Source organism: Pelobates fuscus, chromosome 6 (assembly GCF_036172605.1).
Source record: "Pelobates fuscus isolate aPelFus1 chromosome 6, aPelFus1.pri, whole genome shotgun sequence".
In the NCBI taxonomy this organism is placed as follows: Eukaryota; Metazoa; Chordata; class Amphibia; order Anura; family Pelobatidae; genus Pelobates; species Pelobates fuscus.
Window position 1 is genome coordinate 53942933 of NC_086322.1, and position 27275 is coordinate 53970207.

The window sequence follows — 27275 nt, forward strand, 5'->3', positions numbered from 1 at the left end:
GAACCTTGCCTTTATAGATTATCAAAAATAACTATAGGGAATATTTTAATATATATTCACAGTCCTGATACCAAACATATTAACATTAACAACCAGAGTAATTGCAACATTACAATTGTGGTTAATGCTTCCGGATTGCCCGTCTTTAGTAAATAGATCAAACTGTACTGTTTGTCCATTACCACCTTGACTTTTGGATAAGTAATTTTTTGTTGTTGTTTTTTTATTTCACAGCCCTCTGAAGACTATGATCAAAGTTGTTCTTGGCCAACATTTCTTCAATGAAACCACAGACGACACACAGGCATTTCAGATTGATAGATATATTTTTCATGATGATTATTCAGCGTTTAAGCCCACTGATCATGATATTGGTAAATATATATATATATCACAATATAATTTGTTTTTGTTATATATCACAATATATATGATGGCATATAACATAGAGATTACCTGGGGTAATATTAAGGCAGCAGACTTGAAATATTTTCACATGTAATGTGATGGCATATAAGAGATTAATGCAGGTGTGCCCAATAAGTAGATCCTTGAAAGTTTTAAAACTACAGGAGAGTAAAAAATGGGTCGCAAGAGAATACTGAGAACGGGCAGCAACTGAAATAGCCTGCCCTTCGGTCGGTCACCACTCAGTTCTCAAGCTGTTTTTTGCTCATCTTGTGCCATTACAGAGAGAACTTCTCTGAAACATATCAGACTGGTCCCACCCATACGGGCAGTCCAGATCCGAAATGCCAGCAAGTTACCTCTGCACGAGAGACACAGCAACCCCAGACGATCGTTTCAACCTTATTAGGCATCATCAGTGAGGCATAGCTGATATCTCCCTAGGCACCGCGAGCAAGGGGTCCACGTCTGGATTGTCTCTTAAACTTGTGGAGAGTAAAAAATGGGTCGCAAGAGAATACTGAGAACGGGCAGCAACTGAAATAGCCTGCCCTTCGGTCGGTCACCGCTCAGTTCTCAAGCTGTTTTTTGCTCATCTTGTGCCATTACAGAGATAACTTCTCTGAAACATATCAGACTGGTCCCACCCATACGGGCAGTCCAGATCCGAAATGCCAGCAAGTTCCCTCTGCACGAGAGACACAGCAACCCCAGACGATCGTTTCAACCTTATTAGGCATCATCAGTGAGGCATAGCTGATATCTCCCTAGGCACCGTGAGCAAGGGGTCCACGTCTGGATTGTCCCTTAAACTTGTGGAGAGTAAAAAATGGGTCGCAAGAGAATACTGAGAACGGGCAGCAACTGAAATAGCCTGCCCTTCGGTCGGTCACCGCTCAGTTCTCAAGCTGTTTTTTGCTCATCTTGTGCCATTACAGAGAGAACTTCTCTGAAACATATCAGACTGGTCCCACCCATACGGGCAGTCCAGATCCGAAATGCCAGCAAGTTCCCTCTGCACGAGAGACACAGCAACCCCAGACGATCGTTTCAACCTTATTAGGCATCATCAGTGAGGCATAGCTGATATCTCCCTAGGCACCGTGATATCTCTCCATAAGTTTAAAGGGTAATCCAGACGTGGACCCCTTGCTCACGGTGCCTAGAGAGATATCAGCTATGCCTCACTGATGATGCCTAACAAGGCTGAAACGATCGTCTGGGGTTGCTGTATCTCTCGTGCAGAGAGAACTTGCTGGAATTTCGGATCTGGACTGCCTGTATGGGTTGGACCAGTCTGATATGCTTCAGATATGTTCTCTCTGTAATGGCACAAGATGAGCTAAAACCAGCTTGAGTTCTGAGCGGGGACCTACCGAAGGGCAGGCTATTTCAGCTGCTGTCCATTCTCAGAATACTCTTGCGACCCGTTTTTTCTCTCCATAAGTTTAAAGGGTAATGCAGACGTGGACCCCTTGCTCACGGTGCCTAGAGAGATATCAGCTATGCCTCACTGATGATGCCTAACAAGGCTGAAACGATCGTCTGGGGTTGCTGTATCTCTCGTGCAGAGAGAACTTGCTGGCATTTCGGATCTGGACTGCCTGTATGGGTTTGACCAGTCTGATATGCTTCAGATATGTTCTCTCTGTAATGGCACAAGATGAGCTAAAACCAGCTTGAGTTCTGAGCGGGGACCTACCGAAGGGCAGGCTATTTCAGCTGCTGTCCGTTCTCAGAATACTCTTGCGACCCGTTTTTTTTTTTTTTTTTAAACTACAGCTTTCATAAAGCTTTGTCATTCTAAAGGGATGCAAAGCATCATGGGGGTTGTAGTTCTACAACATCTAAGGATCTCCCTTTTAGGTACCCCTGGATTATGAGCTAAATAATCCATGTAAGGAACTGTATTGGTATGTGGGATGTAATATTGAAACAAGGCGTCAACTATAAAAATAGGTTTTATTATAAATAATACTATATGATAGAAAAAGATCATTAAATGCTGCATAATGGGATTAAATATGTAATTAAAAGTGGCATATGGAAATTGGAGATTGAATATGTAAAATTAAAGATGAACTATAGGCTAAAGCCCAATGTATTTTTTTGCAACAACTCAGGGTGTACATTTATAATCTGATTTAATCTAATTTACCACGAGCACAACAAATTGAATACAATGAATCAACAATTCTGCAATGATAGAAACATTTAAATACATAAAGGGAATCAACACAGTAAAGGAGGGGACTATATTTAAAAGAAGAAAAACTACCACAACAAGAGGACATAGTCTTAAATTAGAGGGACAAAGGTTTAAAAATAATATCAGGAAGTATTAATTTACTGAGAGGGTAGTGAATGCATGGAATAGCCTTCCAGCTGAAGTGGTAGAGGTTAACACAGTAAATGAGTTTAAGCATGCGTGGGATAGGCATAAGGCTATCCTAGCTATAAGATAAGGCCAGGGACTAATAATGAAAGTATTTAGAAAATTGGGCAGACTAGATGGGCCAAACGGTTCTTAACTGCCGTCACATTCTATGTTTCTATATATCTATTTAGTCAAATTGTCTGGAATTTTCTTAAATAAGCAAAGTTCAAAGTCTATTATGGAATCATCGATAGACTTAACTAAATAATGAATGGAATCCCAACAAGATATTAATATGGGGCATGACCACAACACATAACACAAGGAGCCCATCTGGCCACACATCGTTATGGTACTGGAAATGAATCTCAATGGCATTTGATTAATAGATGTGGATATTGCCATTTTTTTGACCTTGGAAGGATAAATGGATGAGATGAAATGACCTCCGATAAAACTTGTAACCTCAATACTTCTATGGATGAAACATTAACCAGCTGAGCTTCGCACTCTAGACATTCAAGTGGGAAGCTCCTAAGATGTGTCTTGTTTTAGGACAAGCTTAATGTCGGTCTGTCCCGCTTAATAAAATCTGCAATTGTGTTGTGCTTCTAATGCAACGTGTTAATTAATCTGCTATCATTTCCTCATTCTTGTCATAGTTCTAATAAGGCTGAAGAAGGTAAACAATATTTGTGCAAGAAAAACTCAATTTGTCCAGCCAATATGCCTCCCTGACCCAAGCATTACTTTTGAAGATGGTTACGGCTGCGATATAGCTGGATGGGGGCGCATGAGTGAAGGTAAGTGTGTCTGATGGAACATAAAGATAATCGATACACAGGACTATTGCTACACCTTTTACATTTATCTATCCGAATAAGTATGCCCATTTCCTGGAGGCTCTTAGTAGTGAATTGAATAATCTTTTTCTCCCGCTCAAATGAGAGATATTTTACTATTAATGGTGACTATTAAAAAATGTGTTAAAAGGCGCTTAAAAAAATTATTCTAGTGGTAAAAAAGTAACTTTAATTAGCCGCTCATAAACCCTCAAGTCAACCTTTTAATAACTTTACAAATCCAAAATATATGTGTTGTTATGTTGGAGCGCCTAGTGGGTTATCTTAAATGTAAACTCATGAGATGGCAGTTTTGGCAGCTGGGAAGAACCGCGGCCGCCCAAATTACTATATAAATGGGTTAATTAAGACTATTGAGGAGTGTAGCACATGTTAGAGGCGGATTGGACTTGCAAGAGAGAAACTGGACATTAATGATTATCACATAATGAATATGGATTTCAACAGGAAAACATTCCAGGAGTTTCTTCACTGACTGAGGAAGCCCCAAGGGTGAAACGCGTTTCGGAAGATAATCCCCTTTTGATATTGATAATTACCTTACCCAATTGTTTTTACATTGTTTTATTATTGTTTGCCAACCAAAGTTATTTTTACTACCATAATTTACTTTTAACAAATATTGTTCAAACTAAAGCTGCGAGTATCCACCGTACTGAGAATCTCTCTGGTGATTTTAAGGGGTGGCATCGGCCTTAAAAGAGATGCTGGCCCAGCAAATAGAGTCTACAGAAAAAGAACCCTTTTAAATGTGTGTGATATATTGTTTTAAAAAAACACTCTATTTCTGTGTCCTTATATATTACACTATCTGTAAATTTACTTCTCTTACATAAAACCATCACAATACAAGCAAGTAAACTCCCAAGGAAGGGAAAGGGATCTACCTACAAAAGGACTCCAAGGCTACAATATTGAGGCATATCCCTGACTCTACTAACAATTTAGCAAGCTTCTCCTTATTTGAAATTCGTCAGCACTATTATTATTCTCTATATTTTGTCCTTGAGGTTTTATCCCCGCATAAAATAGTGATTACAACAATCTGTAGGTATACCAAAAAATTTGCTCCACCATAACAACATTTTACTATTAATGTGTATTTTGTTTTGAAATGCTGCTTTGTTTGCCTATTAGAAGTCCATGTTTTCTAGTGCACAGTAGTGGTTATGGTGTCAGAGGTGCTGTGGCACACCCTCAATGTATGTAGTCGCATAGTTTTAGAATGGTTTGACATCTTATCTGCGTTTTACTGGGTTCTAGTCCATGCCTCTCTATGGACACCAGGACAGCAGTATCCTCCATCTGGGAGCTTCCATTAGCTCTCTCAAGGTAAGCCCCACACTGAACCGGTTATGTGCTTGACTGTTCCTTTAAAAAATACAGTTTAATCACTACAAACAGAACTATGGTGAGTTAAAACCATATTCCAGAATTCAGACTAAATAGACAGACTTGTTGCATTTAAAAAAATAAATATTTTTTTATATAAAACAACACATTTCTGGTCATATGCGTATTTTTTTTTACAGAAATCTGAAATCAGTCATTGAACACCATGCCACTCCTAAAAAATATTTACATTTAAGAAAATCTTAGTTGGGGGCATGGGCAGCAGCACAGTGTGTACACCTCACTTTTGTGACATGTGACTTATGTTTACATTGCAGGGATTGTGGCAGTCATCCGTACAGCCACCAGAGACGATTCCGCAGAAATAGCCTGGTCAAACTCTGCTATTTTAATCATTTATTTCAGATTCCACTGATTATTCACATGTTCTTCAAGAAGTTTCCATTCCACTTGTCCCTGATAGCAAGTGCAGCAGCCCTGAGGTGTATGGATTTGAGGTCTCTGAAAACATGTTTTGTGCTGGATATTTTGAATGTTACAAAGATGCATGCCAGGTGAGTTAATCAGATTACTGTAGAATTATGGATGTTGTTATTTCTATAGATGGAATACGGTGTTTTAAAGCTGTACATACTAAGGCACCTCTCTTGGTCTTGCGTTTCTTAGTTATCCACCTGTTAACTGCTTTCACAGGTGGATCGGCTGATACAATATGAATCACAAGCAACTCCAGACTGGAGTGGTTTCTTATTTTTAAATAACTTTTAAATGCGGGTGTACATTTATGTGCAGTATTGGTGTTTTAGTGAAGGTGTGTATTTGTATGTAGTTTTGGAGTTTGATTGCAGGGGTGTGTTTGTATATAATGTTTGTGTTTGATTGCAGGGGTGAGCTTGCATGTAGTGTTGGCATATGTATGTGGCAGTACATCCCAGCAATCAAACATACTTACACAGATATAAATACACATTAACACACACAGATACAAACATAAAAAAACACACAAAAACAAACATTCAGATACACACTGAAATATTCACACACACTCTGACACACATATACACTGTCAGGATTACAGTATGATTCAGCATGTAGAATTGTGTAACACAGAGGACTGATAGGTAACATATGACCGGACTAACGTACCAAAGAATAGTCAGGAATAGCCGAGGTCAAGGGATACAGAAAGACACAGCGATAAGGAACAGGGGCTCAGGAATGCCAGACAACAGGGAAGTCACAAACAATGCCAAAGTCAAATAACCAGAATTACCAGAATCAATAACGCGCTCTCGGACAACCACAAGGGAAACCACGACAGGGCACTGAGCAGGATGAGAACTGGGCCCAAATACCCCTCCTCTGGAACTGATAGGGTGTAATCGGCCTTTGACCCCAAAGGCAGTTACCAGGTTCCCATTTGCATAATTGCTGCTCAGCACAAACCCTGCTGTGGATTTGATTGCTGCTTGGCACAACTTTTCCTGTCAGGACAATAATGTTGTTCGGCACAACTTTTCCTGTCTGAATAGTAAATTTCATTAATCACATTTTTATAAGCGGATGAATACGTGACATTACCCCCCACCTGAAGAATGCCCACCGGTAGTGTTGTCGCGAACCCCAAATTTTCGGTTCGCAAACGGCGAACGCGAACTTCCTCAAATGTTCGCGAACTGGCGAACCGGGCGAACCGCCATTGACTTCAATGGGCAGGCGAATTTTAAAACCAACAGGGACTCTTTCTGGCCACAAAAGTGATGGAAAAGTTGTTTCAAGGGGACTAACACATGGACTGTGGCATGCCGGAGGGGGATCCATGGCAAAACTCCCATGGAAAATTACACAGTTGATGCAGAGTCTGCTTTTAATCCATAAAGGGCAGAAATCACCTAACATTGACACCTGTCCTCAAAGCCCCTGATACACACTGACACAGAGCAGAATAGAGACTGTTACCCCTACATAGGGTCACTTGGCAGATATGGCGGGGTCGTGAGAGGGGGAGGATGACTTTCACCTCTTCCCCTGTTAGATTCCCGTTGTGCTGTGACATCACCCTTATACGCTGTGTAAAGCATACTATTTAATTTGATCAGCATGGCCACTTGAGTTTTTATAGTTTTCACGCTGCTTGTAGTTTATATATGGTTCACAAAAATCAAACAAACAATAAAGTAAACATGTAAGGATTCAGAATATTCTTTCAAACCCTTACACATTGTGTGTACGTATTTTTTGTCTTAAGTTTGTGGCTTTAAAGAGGTTCACGTTGTTTCTATGATGTGCATAACATGTTCTTGTAAATGTTTGTTAAATTTTTCCTGGAATTGTAATTTTTGAATCTGAATAAAGATAGTCAAATCCCTGATACACACTGACACAGAGCAGAATAGGGACTGTTCCTCCTACATAGGGTCACTTGGCAGATATGGATTGACACCTGTCCTCAAAACCCCTGTTACACACTGACACAGAGCAGAATAGAGACTGTTCCCTGTCCACAGAGACCATGATACACACTGACACAGAGCAGAATAGGGACTGTTCCCCCTACATAGGGTCACTTGGCAGGTATGGATTGACACCTGTCCTCAAAGCCCATGATACACACTGGGTGGAGCTACTGTCCTCCCCAACCCCTGCGCGGTGGGTGGGGGCCATAAATCACAATGGGGGGGACCTACTGTCCTCCCCCCCTCAGCCCCCACCCCTGCGCGGTGGGTGGGGGCCATAAATCACAATGGGGGGGCCTACTTTCCTCCCCCCCGGCCCCCATCCCTGCGCGGTGGGTGGGGGGCATAAATCACAATGGGACGGACCTACTGATAGGAGTGGAGTATTGTTCATATCAGTTTAATACCTTCCGCGTCTCCTATCAGTGGATGTGTATATGGCAGCCATTTTAGGAACCGCACACCTGGGACCCGAGCAAGGTCACCTCGTTCAAGCTGCTCTGGTTCCTTGATGAGCCAGCTGCCCGTGAGTTAACATGTCCCGTGGAGAAGCACTCTGTCCTGTAAAGCCTCACCACAAAAAAATTAAATAAATAACAGCACTCGGAGTGGTGAGTTTAGTAAATGTTCATATCAGTTTAATACCTTCCGCGTCTCCTATCAGTGGACGTGTATATGGCAGCCATTTTAGGAACCGCACACCTGGGACCCGAGCAAGGTCACCTCTTCAACAGGTGACAAGATTTGGCCCTGTAAAACTCTCCTGGATATTATGTACAATTTCTATGGATATGGCATTGATTTATGTAACAGGGAGATGGAAGAAGATGCTTGGTCGGTCCTCTTACTTGAAATTTGGGGCACTGCGCGGGCAAGCTAATGTGCCACCAGATAGGAGTGGTGAGTTTAGTATTGTTCTGATCAGTTTAATACCTTCCGCGTCTCCTATCAGTGGACGTGTAAAAGGCAGCGATTTTTAATTGTGGAATCACCTCCCCTTTTTAGGCCAAGGTGGGAAGATGCTTAGACCACTGGTATATTGGTGCCATCTTGGAGGATTTTTTTTTTGTTTGGTTTTTGAAGCCACAGTGCTGCACCAGTGGGCCTAAAAATTAGGCATGTACACATGTCTGAAAAATTTGGTATTGTTGTAGCCGCTGCTGTAGCAGCGGCCAGAAAAATTGATGTTTGTTTCACAGGCAGAAAGTGCCCTAAAACATGGCGGCTTGAACCCTAGTTGGTGGCGGATAAGTCACGCAAGTCAAACGTCATTCAGAGCTAAAATACAGCAGCGTGGGGGGCGGAGCTTAACCAGCGAGCTAAACGGACGCCATCTCGACAAGCTCCCCAGTAAACGGGCACAATCTATTAAAAATCCCAACACCCTCAGCCGATCCAACCTCCTCCAGCCCCCAGCTGGACTCCCTACCTACTCCCGAGCCGATCGATGCCCTTCTTTGCGGCTTCCACCCACCAGAAGCGGAGACGGAAGGTTGGGGCCTACCCCACGCTCACAATCCCAGACCTGGAGAAACTACTCGGCGGCTACGGAGCGCGACAAGCGCGGGACGAAGCCTCCCTCCAAAGGTCAGACCATCCGGCACACACACCAGCCATGGGCCGCCGCTCACAGAGCCCACAAGCCATAGAACAAAACCGGGACATAGGGACCATGCTTCAAAGGCCTGCTCCGACTAAAACTACTCCCGCGGACACGCCGCGTACGGCGCCCCACTACCAACACACGGATCAACCGGAGGCAGAAACAACCTCAGAAGCCCACATAGGGCCACAACACCAACTAGACCCTCCAGCACACATGACCCCAACATCCAGGCATGATTTAAAAATCCTATTTTCGGACTTCCATAAAATTCTTGCGGCAGAACTGGCCCCCATCAAAAAGGACATCACTGCCACTATAAACAGGGTACACACTAATGAAAAACACATTACAGACATGCAAACTCACCTAGCTGAGCTGCAAGAATCAATGCACCACCTTCAGGTGCAACAAAGAGCCATAATGGCACAGCAGACAACCATGGAGGAACGCCATCGGCGCACTAATATAAAAATTAGAGGCATCCCGGCAGCCATCTTGCCAGAGGAACTACCGCACTACACAAGGCGCCTTCTGGCCACTATTCTGCCTCACACCACGGTCAAGAAGATGGTCACTGAGGAGATCTACCGCCTGCCTACATCCTGAAAGGTACGCTCAAACACACCCAGAGATGTGATACTCAGGTGCCCAAATGTACACGACAAGATTCAGGTCATGTCTGCATTAAAAGGTAAAACACCCCTGATATTTGAGGGCGCTAGCCTAACCTTTTTCCAGGATCTTACAAAGTCTACCCTCATGTGGCGCAAAACCTTCAGCTCCCTCATCAACAGACTGAGGGCAGCAGACATCACCTATCGATGGGGGGCACACGGATCCCTGGTGATACCACAGAACGGATCCCAACTCACACTTGCCTCCATGGAAGAGGCACCCACAATAATCCAGGCCTTGGGACTGGACCCACCGACCGCCAACTCACCCTCAAGACCCTCTACTACCAATTGGGACCCAGAGCGCACCGCAACGTTTGTACCGCGGAACAGAAGCCCTCGGTCCTCGGACCCAAGACAGCCTCAAGGGACTGGCTGACAATGAGGCACAGTAGGGACACCTTCCCAGCGCTCACCTTTACCTCAGGTCTAAAGACTGCAAAGTTATTTTCATTGAACGTTTAACATTTCTTATAGTACCCCATTGTTCTTGGGGGCAACAATATATATATATATATATTTTTAAATTTTTTTTTGTGAGCCCAATTTTGGTAACCAAGTGCCGTTTTGGAAACGTTACCATAATTCCTACAGTTCGTACACTCAATGCGAAAATCACAATTGTTTATTACCTTGTTCTTTCTCCTTGAACCCTGTTTTTGAGCCGGTGGCTGTCAGTTTGTAAGGTCTCCAAACATCTGATAGAGGTTAAAGCCAAGCTCAGTGTCCCATGACTAGGGGACATTACCCTCCTAAGGTTGAATAGGGGCACTAAAATTTAATAAACACACCTCACTACTTTCAAGCTACAAAAGCAAGATTAAATGGTCTGACAAAATGTATATATTGCTAAAGCCCATTAAATGCTGACCTTATATAGATGACTAATCTAGAATACTGAACAGTAGCCGGCCTTTAAGAGGGCAGCATAGTAAAGGTACAGGTTGTATACGACCCATTACCTACCATCAAAGTGTCCATATGGCAACGTACATTATTCTGCAAAGATTAGGGTTTGTCCTGCACTCTTAGTGGGTGTAGAGCTTTAAGCTCGAGGGTTTGTGAAGTCTAAAACGAGTCAAGAATTGCATACAAAAGCATAGGTCAGGAGAAACCTATCTAACTTCACACCATACCTGAGTTACAAAAGGACGTTTAAACGGTTTATTGTTTATGTTGTTGCGATCCCTACTAGAAGACTGACACACGTACAACAATCGACAGGCCTAACCCTGACATGGACCGTACTTGACTGACACCACAGGCTCAACGGGACCCACTCTCGCACGACTGGTACACCTAAGACGGGGACATACCACAAACGCTTAATGGAGTGACTGCTACATTCTTACCACGACCACCCCCCCCCCCCGCGCGACTCCCTAGGTTAGGAGTTTCGATCACGTGAGGCAGAGACCACACTCACGGCAGGAGGCTGCACTGGAAAGCCCACACGCTTCAGAAGTCACTCACTAGTACACACCCATCAATATGCCCACGGGACACCATACCGACACATACAGGCACACCCAAGTGTCATAACCATGGAGGCACCACATACTCCATAACTACTTCACACACGGAACGCGGATACCAGCACCGAATATACGACTCAAACACAAAAATAACACAGGTTAAGCGGTTAATGACCCGGATCCAAGTTATTGCTTGTATTTTATAAAATTATATAATTGGTGCAGTCTCACAAGATGCAAGATAAATATGTTGATGCTATATACTGGAAATTATGACTTGCAATGTACTGTTTTACTGTCATGCAAAGCACCGCAAAAATAAAGAATTAAAAAAAAAAAAAAAATACAGCAGCGTGTGGACCATTTTTAGCCCAAGGCAGCTCATCTCATCAGGCCTTTTTTAATCGAATGTATCGTCCAGTGTCAGTCCCTTCGGGATTCATCCCTCATTCATCTTAATAAAGGTGAGGTAATCTAGACTTTTTTGACCTAGGCGACTTCTCTTCTCCGTGACAATACCTCCTGCTGCACTGAAGGTCCTTTCTGACAGGACACTTGAAGCGGGGCAGGCCAGAAGTTCTATCGCAAATTGTGATAGCTCAGGCCACAGGTCAAGCCTGCACACCCAGTAGTCAAGGGGTTCATCGCTCCTCAGAGTGTCGATATCTGCAGTTAAGGCGAGGTAGTCTGCTACCTGTCGGTCGAGTCGCTCTCTGAGGGTGGATCCCGAAGGACTGTGGCGATGCATAGGACTTAAAAAGGTCCGCATGTCCTCCATCAACAACACGTCTTTAAAGCGTCCTGTCCTTGCCGGCATGGCCGTGGGAGGAGGAGGAGGATGACTTCCACCTCTCCCCCTGTTAGATTCCCGTTGTGCTGTGACATCACCCTTATACGCTGTGTAAAGCATACTTTTTAATTTATTTTGCAAATGCTGCATCCTTTCCGACTTGTTGTAATTCGGTAACATTTCCCCCACTTTCTGCTTATACCGGGGGTCTAGTAGCGTGGACACCCAGTACAGGTCGTTCTCCTTCAGCCTTTTTATACGAGGGTCCCTCAACAGGCAGGACAGCATGAAAGACCCCATTTGCACAAGGTTGGATGCCGAGCTACTCATTTCCCGTTCCTCCTCCTCACTGATGTCATTGAAGGTATGTTCTTCCCCCCAGCCACGTACAACACCACGGGTACCAGATAGGTGACAACGAGCACCCTGGGATGCCTGTTGTGTTTGGTCTTGCTCCTCCTCCTCCTCCTCCTCAAAGCTACATTCCTCCTCTGACTCCTCTTCCTCACAATCCTCTTCCAGCGTTGCCGCAGGTCCAGCAAGCGATGCTGATAAGGCTGTTTCTGGTGGTGATGGTGACCACAACTCTTCCTCTTCCTCTTCACGCTCATCTACGGCCTGATCCAGCACTCTTCGCAGGGCATGCTCCAGGAAGAAAACAAATGGTATGATGTCGCTGATGGTGCCTTCGTTGCGACTGACTAGGTTTATCACCTCCTCAAAATGACGCATGAGCCTACAGGCATTGCGCATGAGCGTCCAGTAACGTGGCAAAAAAATTCCCAGCTCCCCAGAGGCTGTCCTAGCACCCCGGTCATACAAATATTCATTAACAGCTTTTTCTTGTTGGAGCAGGCGGTCGAACATTAGGAGTGTTGAATTCCAACGTGAAGGGCTGTCGCAAATCAAGCGCCTCACTGGCATGTTGTTTCGCCGCTGGATATCGGCAAAGTGAGCCATGGCCGTGTAGGAACGCCTGAAATGGCCACACACCTTCCTGGCCTGCTTCAGGACGTCCTGTAAGCCTGTGTACTTATGGACAAAGCGTTGTACGATCAGATTACACACATGTGCCATGCACGGCACATGTGTCAACTTGCCCAACTTCAATGCCGCTATCAAATTTTTTCCGTTGTCACACACCACTTTGCCGATATCCAGTTGCTGCGGAGTCAGCCACTTTTCCACCTGTGCGTTCAGGGCGGACAGGAGTGCTTGTCCGGTGTGACTCTCTGCTTTCAAGCAAGTCAAACCCAAGACGGCGTGACACTGCCGTATCCGGGATGTGGAATAGTACCTGGGGAGCTGGGGGGGTGCCGTTGATGTGGAGCAAGATGCAGCAGCACAAGAGGACTCAGCCGAGGAGGTTATGGAAGAGGATGGAGTAGGAGGAGTAGAGGAGGTGGCAGCAGGACTGCCTGCAATTCGTGGCGGTGTCACCAACTCCTCTGCAATGCCACGCATTCCTTGATTGTCAGCCGTCAGCAGGTTTACCCAATGCGCAGTGTAGGTGATAAACCTGCCCTGACCATGCTTTGCAGACCAGGTATCAGTGGTCATATGGACCCTTGCCCCAACACTGTGTGCCAGACATGCCATGACTTCCTTTTGCACAATCGAGTACAAGTTGGGGATTGCCTTTTGTCAAAAGAAATTCCGGCCGGGTACCTTCCACTTCGGTGTCCCAATAGCTACAAATTTTTTGAACGCCTCAGACTCAACCAGATTGTACGGTAAAAGCTGGCGGGCTAATAGTTCGGACAAGCCAGCTGTCAGACGCTGGGCAAGGGGGTGACTTGGTGACTGTCAGGGTACCTGAGGCCTCTACCTCTAAGGGAGGTAGAGACTTGGTGGTTTGCCCGTCCAGGCGAGCTGTTTTTTTTTTTCTAGCAGGACGCTCAATACGTGACGTCATGACGCTATCACGAGCGACCTGTCACTCAAGTGTCCGATATCCAATCGGTACTTGTCAGAGGCGTGCTTACCATCCGGAGCCATGGTATTTAAGCTTACTTCTCTCTTCAGCTCATTGCCCTGTCGTGGTTCTAGCTTGTCTAGTCACTCAGTGCTCTGGTATTCTGGTTTGCTCTATTTGGTTTTGACTCGGCTTGTTGTACTACCCTGCTTCTCTGTTATCCCTTGACCCGGCTTGTCTCTCGCTTATCTGTCTTCTCGTTCCCTCGACCTCGGCTTGTCTCTGACTATTCTCTTTTACTCTCGGTACGTTAGTCCGGCCATTCTAAGGCCCGGTATACGTACCTTTCCACTCTTTGTACTCTGCGTGTTGGATCCCTGTCCCGATCCTGACATTACGACAGGGCCAATGGATCCTGCAGGTACAAACAGTCAGCTTGGTTCTTCGGATCCCAGGTTTGACGCCATGGAGCATAGGATGGATCAGATGGCTTTGGCACTACAGGCACTTTTGTCTCGTGCTAGTAATCCACCTGAGGAGACACGTACTCCTTCTATTTCTCCTGCAGTCTCAGGTCTAGAGGTAGCCACTGTAGGCGCCTCTTCCCGTATCACCCCACCAGTACGTTATGGCGGGTCACCGAAGAGGTGTCGTGGCTTTCTGAACCAGATTAGCATCCATTTCGAATTACAACCCCGCTCTTATCCTACAGATAGAGCGAAGGTTGGATTTGTTATTACTTTACTCATTGAAAAAGCTCTGAGAAGGGCCAATCCTTTATGGGAGAATGATAATCCACTAGTCTATAATTATAATGCCTTTGTAGCTGCGTTTAGAAGAACTTTTGACCCTCCTGGTAGAAAGGTCAATGCAGCTAGATTACTGTTGCGCCTTAGACAGGACAATCGAACACTTGTGGATTATGCACTAGAGTTCAGGTCCTTGGCGGCAGAAGTTAAGTGGAACGAACAGGCTTATATAGATGTGTTTCTGAATGGGTTATCAGATGTAATTCTTGACGAGGTCGCTACTAGAGAACTTCCTGAAAATTTGGAGGATTTAATTTCTTTTATATCTCGTATTGATGAACGCTTAAGAGAGAGGCAGAACACTCGAGATAGGACCCGTAGACCCTCCTTTAAACTAGCGCCTACCTTTCAAAATTCTGAGTTCGAGGACTTACGTATTCCTGAACCTATGCAGATAGGCAGTACTCATCTCACAGAGAGGGAGAGACAGTACAGGAGAAGGGAGGGTTTATGTATGTATTGTGGAGTCAGGGGTCATTTACGCCTAAATTGTCCCAATCGTTCGGGAAACGCTCGCACCTAAGTTCCTCTAGAGGACAGGCCTTGGGTGTTTCTACTTTGTCCTCTATTCACAACTACAAAGAGCTCAGGCTTCTGTTACCCGTTTCTTTAAAGTGGGAAAAGGGAGTAGTTAAGACTATGGCACTAATCGATTCTGGAGCTGCTGAGAGCTTTATAGATCAGGGTTTTGCTGCCAAGCATGCTATTCCATCCCAGTTGAAAGAGACACCACTGGCTGTTGAGGCCATCGATGGTAGACCGTTACTTGAGCCTGTTATTTTTCATGAGACCATACCGATTAACTTAACTGTTGGCATCCTACATAGAGAGGACATATCCTTACTGCTCATTTCTTCTCCGTCTATTCCCATAGTCCTGGGGTACTCCTGGTTGAGGAGACATAACCCTATTATTAATTGGGAGTCAGGGGAGATAGTTTCGTGGGGACAGAATTGTCAAGAGAAATGCTTGCGGAAGGTCTCACCTCTCGGCTTAACCAACACATCGGCTAACTCTGACAATCCTACAGAGACACAAATTCCGTCTCAGTATCTAGATTTAAAGGCTGTATTTGACAAAAAGAAAGCCGATACCTTACCCCCACACAGGTCCTTTGATTGCAAAATTAACCTACTCCCTGGTACCATGCCGCCCAGAGGTCATGTATACCCGTTATCTACGAAAGAGAACTCAGTTCTAGAGGAGTATATTCACGAAAATTTAGACAAGGGATTCATTAGGAGGTCCTCCTCCCCTGCCGGGGCTGGATTTTTTTTTGTTAAGAAGAAGGATGGTTCTTTGAGACCTTGTATTGATTATCGAGGCCTAAATAAGATAACCATTAAAAATGCCTACCCGATTCCCTTGATCACCGAACTCTTCGATCGTTTGAAGGGCTCTACAATTTTCACCAAGTTAGACCTCAGAGAGGCATATAACTTGGTGAGAATCCAGCAGGGACATGAGTGGATGACGGCATTCAATACTCGATATGGCCACTATGAATATACTGTTATGCCTTTTGGGTTATGCAATGCACCAGCTGTATTCCAGGATCTGATAAATGAGGTTCTTAGGGAATTTCAGCAAGATTGCGTCATTGTATACCTAGATGATATACTCATTCATTCTAGTGAGATTGAGACTCATCACAAGCAAGTCAGGAGGGTTTTGCACAAGCTTCTCCAGCATGGCTTGTACTGCAAGTTGGAGAAATGTAGCTTTGATCAAACCCAGGTAACCTTTCTCGGCTATGTGATCTCTGGGGAGGGATTTAAGATGGATCCGGATAAGCTCCAGTCCATTCTAGAGTGGCCTTTACCCAAAGGTCTTAAAGCCGTACAGAGATTTATTGGTTTTTCTAATTATTATAGGCGCTTTATTAAGGGCTATTCTTCCATTATCGCACCTATCACTAATATGACCAAACAGGGGGCTGATACTAAGAATTGGACTACTGAAGCTCTCCTTGCGTTCAAAACTCTCAAGGAGCTTTTCGCTTCCGCTCCAATTTTAGTTCACCCCGACACTTCTCTGCCTTTTCTACTTGAGGTAGACGCATCAGAGACTGGTTTAGGTGCTGTCCTATCTCAAAGGTTGGGTGTTGATAAACCATTACATCCATGTGGATTTTTCTCTAAAAAATTGACCGGTACTGAAAGCAGATATGACATTGGTGACAGAGAATTACTAGCGGTTATCAAGGCTTTGAAAGAGTGGAGACATTTATTGGAAGGTACATTACATCCTGTTACCATAATAACAGACCACAAAAATTTGTCTTATATCGGAGAGGCCAAGCGTTTGTCCTCCAGGCAGGCTCGTTGGTCGTTGTTTCTTACCCATTTCAATTACGTTCTGACTTACAGACCTGGGTCAAAGAATTCTAAAGCCGATGCGCTATCTCGCCAATATGAGCCTTCTGCTTCAGTTGAACCACTTTTGTCCTCCATTGTACCCAAATGCAATATTATTGCTAATACCAGTCTCAAAATTCATTCTCCGCTACTTGACCAGATCTTGAAGTCACAACATCTAGCTCCCGAAAACACTCCTGAGGGAAGAAACTTTGTTCCTCCTGAACTTCAACTGGAGCTCTTACAATGTTTTCACGAAAGTAAAATAGCTGGTCACCCTGGTATTCGCAAGACATACTCTCTGATATCCAAGGATTTCTGGTGGCCTTCACTTCGAAAAGATATTGAGGAGTTCGTCGCAGCTTGTGAGACTTGTGCCAAGACTAAACTACCTCATGCATCTCCATGTGGCCTGTTACACCCCTTGGACATTCCTGAGAAACCTTGGTCCTGTTTGTCCATAGACTTTATCGTTGATTTACCTGCTTCCAAGAGACAGACTGTTATTCTCACGGTGGTGGATAGATTTACTAAGATGGCCCATTTCGTGCCATTACCTAAACTTCCGACTTCTCCTGAATTGGCGGAGATTTTTGCGAGAGAGGTTTTTCGCCTACATGGGATTCCTTCGGAGATTGTTTCTGATAGAGGCTCTCAATTTGTCTCACGTTTCTGGAGATCCTTTTGTTCTCAAATGGGTATCAAATTGAACTTCTCCTCTGCCTATCACCCTCAGTCTAACGGAGCTGCTGAACGTACCAATCAAAAGATCGAACAGTATCTGCGTTGCTTTGTTTCCGAACACCAGGACGATTGGGTCGGTCTGATTCCTTGGGCGGAGTTCGCACACAATAACCTTGTTTGCGATTCAACTCGCTCTAGCCCTTTCTTCATGAACTATGGCTTTCATCCTTCGATTTTTCCTTCGGTTTCCTCTTCTCAGGGGATACCGTCGGTTGATGATCATGTCGCCAACCTGAAGAAATTATGGGATCAGACTCGGCAAATTCTGTTACATAGTTCCTCGTTGTTCAAGAAACACGCTGACAAGCATAGAAGAGCGGCTCCTGTTTTTGTTCCTGGGGATAGGGTATGGTTGAGTACTAAGAATATTCGCCTAAAAGTTCCATCTATGAAATTTGCTCCTCGCTACATAGGTCCTTACAGGGTTCTCACTCGTATCAATCCGGTTGCGTATCGCCTTGCTCTGCCACCTGCCTTACGCATTCCTAACTCTTTTCATGTCTCCTTGTTGAAACCTCTTATTTGCAACAAATTCTCCTCTAAGGCCTCCTCGCCTCGTCCTGTTCAGGTGGAGGGTCGGGAGGAGTACGAGGTCAGCTCCATCATTGATTCCAGAATTTCAAGGGGAAAATTGCAATATCTGGTCAACTGGAGGGGATATGGTCCTGAGGAGAGGAGTTGGGTACCTCAGGAGGACGTTCATGCTCCTCGCCTTCGCAGAGCATTTCATCTCCGCTTCCCATCTCGCCCCGGTTCCTTCCGCCCGGTGGGCGTATCTGAGAGGGGGGGTACTGTCAGGGTACCTGAGGCCTCTACCTCTAAGGGAGGTAGAGACTTGGTGGTTTGCCCGTCCAGGCGAGCTGTTTCCTTCGTTCCTCGCGGTTCATCCAGTCACTTAAACACCGGCCGCGAGGAATCCACGTCCTTTTCTAGCAGGACGCTCAATACGTGACGTCATGACGCTATCACGAGCGACCTGTCACTCAAGTGTCCGATATCCAATCGGTACTTGTCAGAGGCGTGCTTACCATCCGGAGCCAGGGTATTTAAGCTTACTTCTCTCTTCAGCTCATTGCCCTGTCGTGGTTCTAGCTTGTCTAGTCACTCAGTGCTCTGGTATTCTGGTTTGCTCTATTTGGTTTTGACTCGGCTTGTTGTACTACCCTGCTTCTCTGTTATCCCTTGACCCGGCTTGTCTCTCGCTTATCTGTCTTCTCGTTCCCTCGACCTCGGCTTGTCTCTGACTATTCTCTTTTACTCTCGGTACGTTAGTCCGGCCATTCTAAGGCCCGGTATACGTACCTTTCCACTCTTTGTACTCTGCGTGTTGGATCCCTGTCCCGATCCTGACAGTGACATTGGCTTCTTACGCTCAAACATGTCCTTAACAGACACATGACTGTGGGCAGATGAGCGGGAACTGCTCAAGGCGGGAGATGGAGTGGCGGATGGTTGAGAGGGGGCAAGGAGGACAGCAGTGGTTGACGTGGCTGAAGATGCTGGACCAGGAGGAGGATGGCGGCTTAGAGTAGGCGTGTTGCTTGTACTCATGTGTTGATCCCATAGGCGTTTGTGATGTGAGATCATGTGCCTACGCAAAGCAGTTGTACCTAGGTGGGTGTTGGACCTCCCACGACTCAGTTTCCTTTGGCACAGGTTGCAAATGGCATCGCTGTTGTCAGAGGCAGACACACAAAAAAAATGCCACACTGCTGAGCTCTGCAATGACGGCATTCTGGTGGTGGACACAGCATGCGTTGATTGGCGTGCTATCGGGCTGACCCCGGGTGCCGATGCATGCTGTCTGACTGTGCCACTAGCTCCTTGCGACGACCCCCCCCGCTTCCAACTCGTCTCCTCCTCCTCCTCTCTGTCTCCCCATCTGAACTTTCGCCCTGTTCTTCTTCTTGCCGAGCGGGCACCCACGTGACATCCATGGACGCATCGTCATCATCAACCGCTTCGCTTGTATCTGACAACTCAGAAAAGGAAGCAGCAGCGGGTACAACATCATCATCATCACACCGTACCTCCATGTGTTTAATGCTGCCTGCCTGAGACATATCCCTGTTATCTACATCCTCTAGCAATAATGGTTGCGCATCACTCATTTCTTCAAACGGGTGTGTGAATAACTCCTCTGACATACCAAGTAAAGCGGCTGTGGTGCTAGTTTTGGTGGTGGCAGCAGGCGGGTGAGTGGTATCTTGAGAGGTGCCTGAAGCTAAGCTGGAGGAGGATGGTGCGTCAAGGTTCCGAGCGGAGGCTGTACAAGATTGGGTGTCCTGTGTTAGCCAGTCAACTATGTCCTCAGAACTTTTCAAGTTCAGGGTACGTGGCTTCTGAAAACTGGGCATTATTCTAGGGCAAAAGGGAATCACAGCACCACGACCACGACGGCCCCTGCGGGGTGGCCTGCCTCTGCCTGTCATTTTTTTGGGGATTAGTGGTACTATGCGTGCAAGCTACTGTGAGACCAGATATGATTGGCAATGTGCACTTGAACAGTTCTGCAGAGCACACACTGTAGGCCTGACACACCCGCTTGAAGACAAGTAACTGCTATTCAATCTATAACAGTGAAAAACAAATTTTGGTTTTAAAAGCACGCTATAGAGACACCAGATATGATTGGCAATGTGCACTGGAACAGTTCTGGAGAGCACACGCTGAAGGAAGGACTGACAGAGCCGCTTGAAGGACACTGACTGGCTGCTATTAGCTTACACTGGAAACCTTTTTTCTTTGTAAAAGCACGCTATAGAGACACCAGATATGATTGGCAATGTGCACTTGAACAGTTCTGCAGAGCACACACTGTAGGCCTGACACACCTGCTTGAAGACAAGTAACTGCTATTCCATCTATAACAGTGAAAAACAAATTTTGGTTTTAACCCCTTAAGGACACATGACGTGTGTGACACGTCATGATTCCCTTTTATTCCAGAAGTTTGGTCCTTAAGGGGTTAAAAGCACGCTATAGAGACACCAGATATGATTGGCAATGTGCACTGGAACAGTTCTGGAGAGCACACGCTGAAGGAAGGACTGACAGAGCCGCTTGAAGGATACTGACTGGCTGCTATTAGCATACACTGGAAACCTTTTTTCTTTGTAAAAGCACGCTATAGAGACACCAGATATGATTGGCAATGTGCACTTGAACAGTTCTGCAGAGCACACACTGTAGGCCTGACACACCCGCTTGAAGACAAGTAACTGCTATTCAATCTATAACAGTGAAAAAAAAATTTTGGTTTTAAAAGCACGCTATAGAGACACCAGATATGATTGGCAATGTGCACTGGAACAGTTCTGGAGAGCACACGCTGAAGGAAGGACTGACAGAGCCGCTTGAAGGATACTGACTGGCTGCTATTAGCATACACTGGAAACCTTTTTTCTTTGTAAAAGCACGCTATAGAGACACCAGATATGATTGGCAATGTGCACTTGAACAGTTCTGCAGAGCACACACTGTAGGCCTGACACACCCGCTTGAAGACAAGTAACTGCTATTCAATCTATAACAGTGAAAAAAAAATTTTGGTTTTAAAAGCATGCTATAGAGACACCAGATATGATTGGCAATGTGCAATGGAACAGTTCTGGAGAGCACACGCTGAAGGAAGGACTGACAGAGCTGCTTGAAGGACACTGACTGGCTGCTATTAGCTTACACTGGAAACCTTTTTTCTTTGTAAAAGCACGCTATAGAGACACCAGATATGATTGGCAATGTGCACTTGAACAGTTCTGCAGAGCACACACTGTAGGCCTGACACACCCGCTTGAAGACAAGTAACTGCTATTCAATCTATAACAGTGAAAAACAAATTTTGGTTTTAAAAACACGCTATAGAGACACCAGATATGATTGGCAATGTGCACTGGAACAGTTCTGGAGAGCACACGCTGAAGGAAGGACTGACAGAGCCGCTTGAAGGACACTGACTGGCTGCTATTAGCGTACACTGGAAACCCTTTTTCTTTGTAAAAGCACGCTATAGAGACACCAGATATGATTGGCAATGTGCACTTGAACAGTTCTGCAGAGCACACACTGTAGGCCTGACACACCCGCTTGAAGACAAGTAACTGCTATTCAATCTATAACAGTGAAAAAAAAATTTGGTTTTAAAAGCACGCTATAGAGACACCAGATATGATTGGCAATGTGCACTGGAACAGTTCTGGAGAGCACACGCTGAAGGAAGGACTGACAGAGCCGCTTGAAGGACACTGACTGGCTGCTATTAGCTTACACTAGAAACCTTTTTTCTTTGTAAAAGCACGCTATAGAGACACCAGATATGATTGGCAATGTGCACTTGAACAGTTCTGCAGAGCACACACTGTAGGCCTGACACACCCGCTTGAAGACAAGTAACTGCTATTCAATCTATAACAGTGAAAAAAAAATTTTGGTTTTGAAAGCACGCTATAGAGACACCAGATATGAGTGGCAACTGTCAAAGTACGCTGGCAGGGTTGTGCAGGGCACACACTGAAGGAAGGCCTGACAGAGCCGCTTGAAGGACACTGAATGGCTGCTATTAGCTTACACTGGAAACCTTTTTTCTTTGTAAAAGTACGCTAAAGAGACACCAGATATGATTGGCAACTGTCAAAGCACGCTGGCACAGGTCTGCAGAGCACACGCTGAAGTAGGCCTGACACCCAGACGCTTGCAGACAACTAACTGCTCTTCTATTACAGTGAAAAAAAATTATTTATTTTAAATCTAAAGCTTAAGCTATTGTAAAAACAGATATGAGTGGTGGCACTGGGCAAGAGGGCACAGTATCCACTGTGAACCTCAAACAGAAGCTGGCAGGCAGGCAACTGCTCTTCTATTACAGTGAAAAAAATTATTTCTTTTAAATCTAAAGCTTAACCTATTGTAAAAACAGATATGAGTGGTGGCACTGACTGTGCAAATGGGCAAGGCATCCAACCTGACACAGAAGCTGGCAGGCAGGCAACTGCTCTTCTATTACAGTGAAAAAAAATTATTTATTTTAAATCTAAAGCTTAACCTATTGTAAAAACAGATATGAGTGGTGGCACTGACTGTGCAAATGGGCAAGGCATCCAACCTGACACAGAAGCTGGCAGGCAGGCAACTGCTCTTCTATTACAGTGAAAAAAAAATATTTCTTTTAAATCTAAAGCTTAACCTATTGTAAAAACAGATATGAGTGGTGGCACTGGGCAAGAGGACACAGTATCCACTGTGAACCTCACACAGAAGCTGGCAGGCAGGCAACTGCTCTTCTATTACAGTGGAAACAAAATTTTGGTTTTAAAAGCACACTATAGAGACACCAGATATGAGTGGCAACTGTCAAAGTACGCTGGCAGGGTTGTGCAGGGCACACGCTGAAGGAAGGCCTGACAGAGCCGCTTTAAGGACACTGACTGGCTGCTATTAGCTTACACTGGAAACCTTTTTTCTTTGTAAAAGCACGCTAAAGAGACACCAGATATGATTGGCAACTGTCAAAGCACGCTGGCACAGGTCTGCAGAGCACACGCTGAAGTAGGCCTGACACCCAGACGCTTGCAGACAACTAACTGCTCTTCTATTACAGTGAAAAAAAATTATTTCTTTTAAATCTAAAGCTTAACCTATTGTAAAAACAGATATGAGTGGTGGCACTGACTGTGCAAATGGGCAAGGCATCCAACCTGACACAGAAGCTGGCAGGCAGGCAACTGCTCTTCTATTACAGTGAAAAAAAATTATTTATTTTAAATCTAAAGCTTAACCTATTGTAAAAACAGATATGAGTGGTGGCACTGGGCAAGTGGGCACAGTATCCAATGTGAACCTCACACAGAAGCTGGCAGGCAGGCAACTGCTCTTCTATTACAGTGACATTTTTTTATTTATTTTAAATCTAAAGCTTAAGCTAAAAACAGATATGAGTGGTGGCACTGACTGTGCAAATGGGCAAGGCATCCAGCCTGACACAGAAGCTGGCAGGCAGGCAACTGCTCTTCTATTACAGTGAAAAAAAATTATTTCTTTTTAATCTAAAGCTTAAGTTATTGTCACAACAGATATGAGTGGTGGCACTGACTGTGCAAATGGGCAAGGCATCCAGCCTGACACAGAAGATGGCAGGCAGGCAACTGCTCTTCTATTACAGTGAAAAAAAATTCTTTATTTTAAATCTAAAGCTTAAGCTATTGTAAAAACAGATATGAGTGGTGGCACTGGGCAAGAGGACACAGTATCCACTGTGAACCTCACACAGAAGCTGGCAGGCAGGCAACTGCTCTTCTATTACAGTGGAAACAAAAAATGCAATTACATTACACAGAAAAAAAAAAAAAAAGCAGCCTGATGTTCTAGCCCTAAAAAGGGCTTTTTGGGGTGCTGTCCTTACAGCAGAGATCAGATGAGTCCTTCAGGATTGTAGTGGACACTGAATACCCTAGCCTAGCTATCAATTTCCCTATCTAATCAGCAGCAGCTAAACTTTCCCTCCTCTCACTAAGCATGGAGCTTCAGAATGAATCGAAAATGGATGCTGGGAGGAAGGTTGGAGGGTGTGGAAGGGAGGGAGTGCTGCTGATTGGCTGGAATGTGTCTGCTGACCGAGAGGCACAGGGTCAAAGTTTGCCCAATGATGACGAATAGGGGGCGGATCGAACCGCCCATGTGTTCGCCCGCGGCGGCGAACGCGAACACGCTAAGTTCGCCGGGAACTGTTCGCCGGCGGACACTTCGGTACATCACTACCCACCGGGCGGGCAGGACCAGGCTTGAGAGGAAATTTGGCATGAAAATAGCGGATCTTGCGGCCAGCATGTATATCAGATGCCGGAACCCAAGAACGAACAGCTGGTCCATTACCTTTCCAATCCACCAAGTACTGTAAGGTGCCCAGAGAAAGCCTGGAATCAATTATGGAGGAGACCTCATACTCTTCCTGTCCAGAAACAACAACAAGGGAGGAGGAGGGACACTTGAGACAGTATATTTATTGCAAACAAGAGGTTTGAGCAAGGACATTAGAAGCGCTTACAATTTTGTGAGAATCAAGGAAAACAATGAGTGGTAGACTGCATTTAATGCCAGAAGTGGACACTATGAATATCTAGTGATGCCATTCAGGTTGTGCAATGCTCCAGCGGTTTTCCAAGATTTCATTAACGATGTACTCAGGGATTGCATTTACTTGTTTGTCTTGGTCTATCTGGATGATAGAAGGGTAATGATGTACTCAGGGATTGCATTTACTTGTTTGTCTTGGTCTATCTGGATGATAGAAGGGCCAGAGAGTACACAACAGGATTGATCCTATGAAGGACACGAAAAGGTCCAAGGAACCTAGGAGCAAATTTCATGCTAGGGACTTTGAGCCTGGTGTTACGAGAGGATAACCAAACTCTCTCACCCACTTGGTAAACAGGGTTGGCACCTTGACGTGTATCAGCATAATGCTTGAAGCGGTCAGCAGCAGTACCCAGAGCAGATTGAACTTTAACCCAGGTATCACGGATGGAAGCCAGATGGTCATCCAAAGCAGTAATAGCCGTATCAGAAAAAACAGCTGGTAGGACAGTAGGATGCCGGCCATTATTAACAAAAAATGGACTATGCCCAGAAGAGTCATTGTCAGCATTGTTCCTAGCAAACTCGGCCCATGGTAGTAATTCGGACCAATTGTCTTGAGTGCTATTAACGAAACAACGCAAATATAATTCCAAGGACTGGTTAGCCCTCTCAGCTGTACCATTGGTCTGAGGTGGTAAGAGGATAAAAAAGACAATTCAATCCCTAATTGTTTATTGAAGGCCCTCCAAAACCGAGACACAAAATGAGAACCTCTATCAGATACTATATTGTGAGGAATACCATGCAGACGGACAATTTCTCATATAAAGATTAGTACCAGGTCTTGAGATGACGGCAATTTCTTGAGAGGAGTAAAATTAACCAATTTAGAAAAACGGTCCACAACCATGACAATGGTGGTATAACCGTTAGAACTAGGAAGTTCAACAATGAAGTCCATGGACAAGTGGGACCATTTGACCTCAGGAATAGGAAGAGGTTGTAACAAGCCACAAGGGCGTTTATGAGGCACTTTGGAAACTGCACAAACAGAACAAGCCTGCACATATTCCTTAACATCCTTCCTGAGGGAATCCCACCAGAATGACCTCATGATAGCAGAAGTGGATTTATTAACCCCTTCAGGACGGAGTCAATAGTGCACGTTCTGATCAAAACAAAATGTTATCAAAAACTGGAATTCGCGCTATATGTCTGTTCAACCGTAGTTCCCCTCTTTCAAATTATATGCACCCACACTTATTATATATCATTTTGTTCAGGAGAAACAGGGCTTTAATCTATCATTAACTATTCATATATGGAACATAATTTATTATGAATAAAATAAAAAAAAAGGTGAGAAAATAAGATTTTTTTTTTTAAATTTGTATTTCCGTCTGCCATTTTAGTTGTGAATGTCATAATACTGTTAGGTTTTACTGCAAAAAAATGCACATATTTGTAATCAGCGATGTCTCACGAGTACAACAGTACCCCCCATTAACAGGTTTTATGGTGTTTTGGAAAGTTACAGGGTCAAATATAGAACGTTCCATTTTCAAATTGAAATTTTCCAGATTAGTAATGTTACCTTTGAGACGGTGTGGTAGCCCAGGAAAGAGAATTACCCCCATAATGGCATACCATTTGAAAAATTACACAAGCCAAGGTATTGAAAGTGGGGTATGTTTAGTCTTTTTTAGTAGCCACTTAGTCACAAACACTGGCCAAAATTAGCGTTCATATTTGTTTTTGTGTGAAAAAAGCAAAAAACTAATATTTGGCCAGTGTTTGTGACTAAGTGGCTACTAAGAAAGACTGGACATACCCCACTTGCAATACCTCGGGTTGTCTACATTTGCAAATGGTATGCCATCATGGGGGTAATTCTCATTCCTGGGCTACCATACGCTCTCAAAGGCAACATAACCAATCTGGCAAATTTCAATGTGAAAAAAATGAAATGCAAGCCTTATATGTGACTCTCTAACTTTCCAAAACACCATAAAACCTGTACATGGGGGGTACTGTTATTCTCGGGAGACTTCACTAAACACAAATATTAGTGTTTTAAAACCGTAAAACATATTACAACAATAATATAGACCATAAAAGTGCCGTTCGCTTGTAAAAAATGCGAAAAACGTCACTTTTACTTAAAATATCATTGTTGTAATACAATTTACCAGTTTGAAACACTAATATTTGAGTTCAGTGAAGTCTCCCGAGTAAAACAGTACCCCCTATGTACAGGTTTTATGGTGTCTTGGAGAGTTACAGGGTCAAATATAGTGCTTGCGAATTCAATTCTCTGCACTTTCTCCCTGTGTTGTCAGGCATGTCAATCAAATTTTAATTAATCAAATCACATAAT

The 27275-nt window shown here is 44.5% G+C and overlaps 1 protein-coding gene across 1 annotated transcript in view; it reads left to right on the forward strand.

Moving 5' to 3' along the window:
* HGFAC (HGF activator) overlaps positions 1-27275 on the forward strand; it is a 113408-nt gene that overhangs the window by 68271 nt on the left and 17862 nt on the right. The window contains exons 11-13 of the mRNA XM_063457726.1: positions 235-374; positions 3448-3588; positions 5407-5555. Coding sequence (XP_063313796.1) covers positions 235-374; positions 3448-3588; positions 5407-5555 — 430 coding nt within the window. The remainder of the gene's footprint in view (positions 1-234; positions 375-3447; positions 3589-5406; positions 5556-27275) is intronic.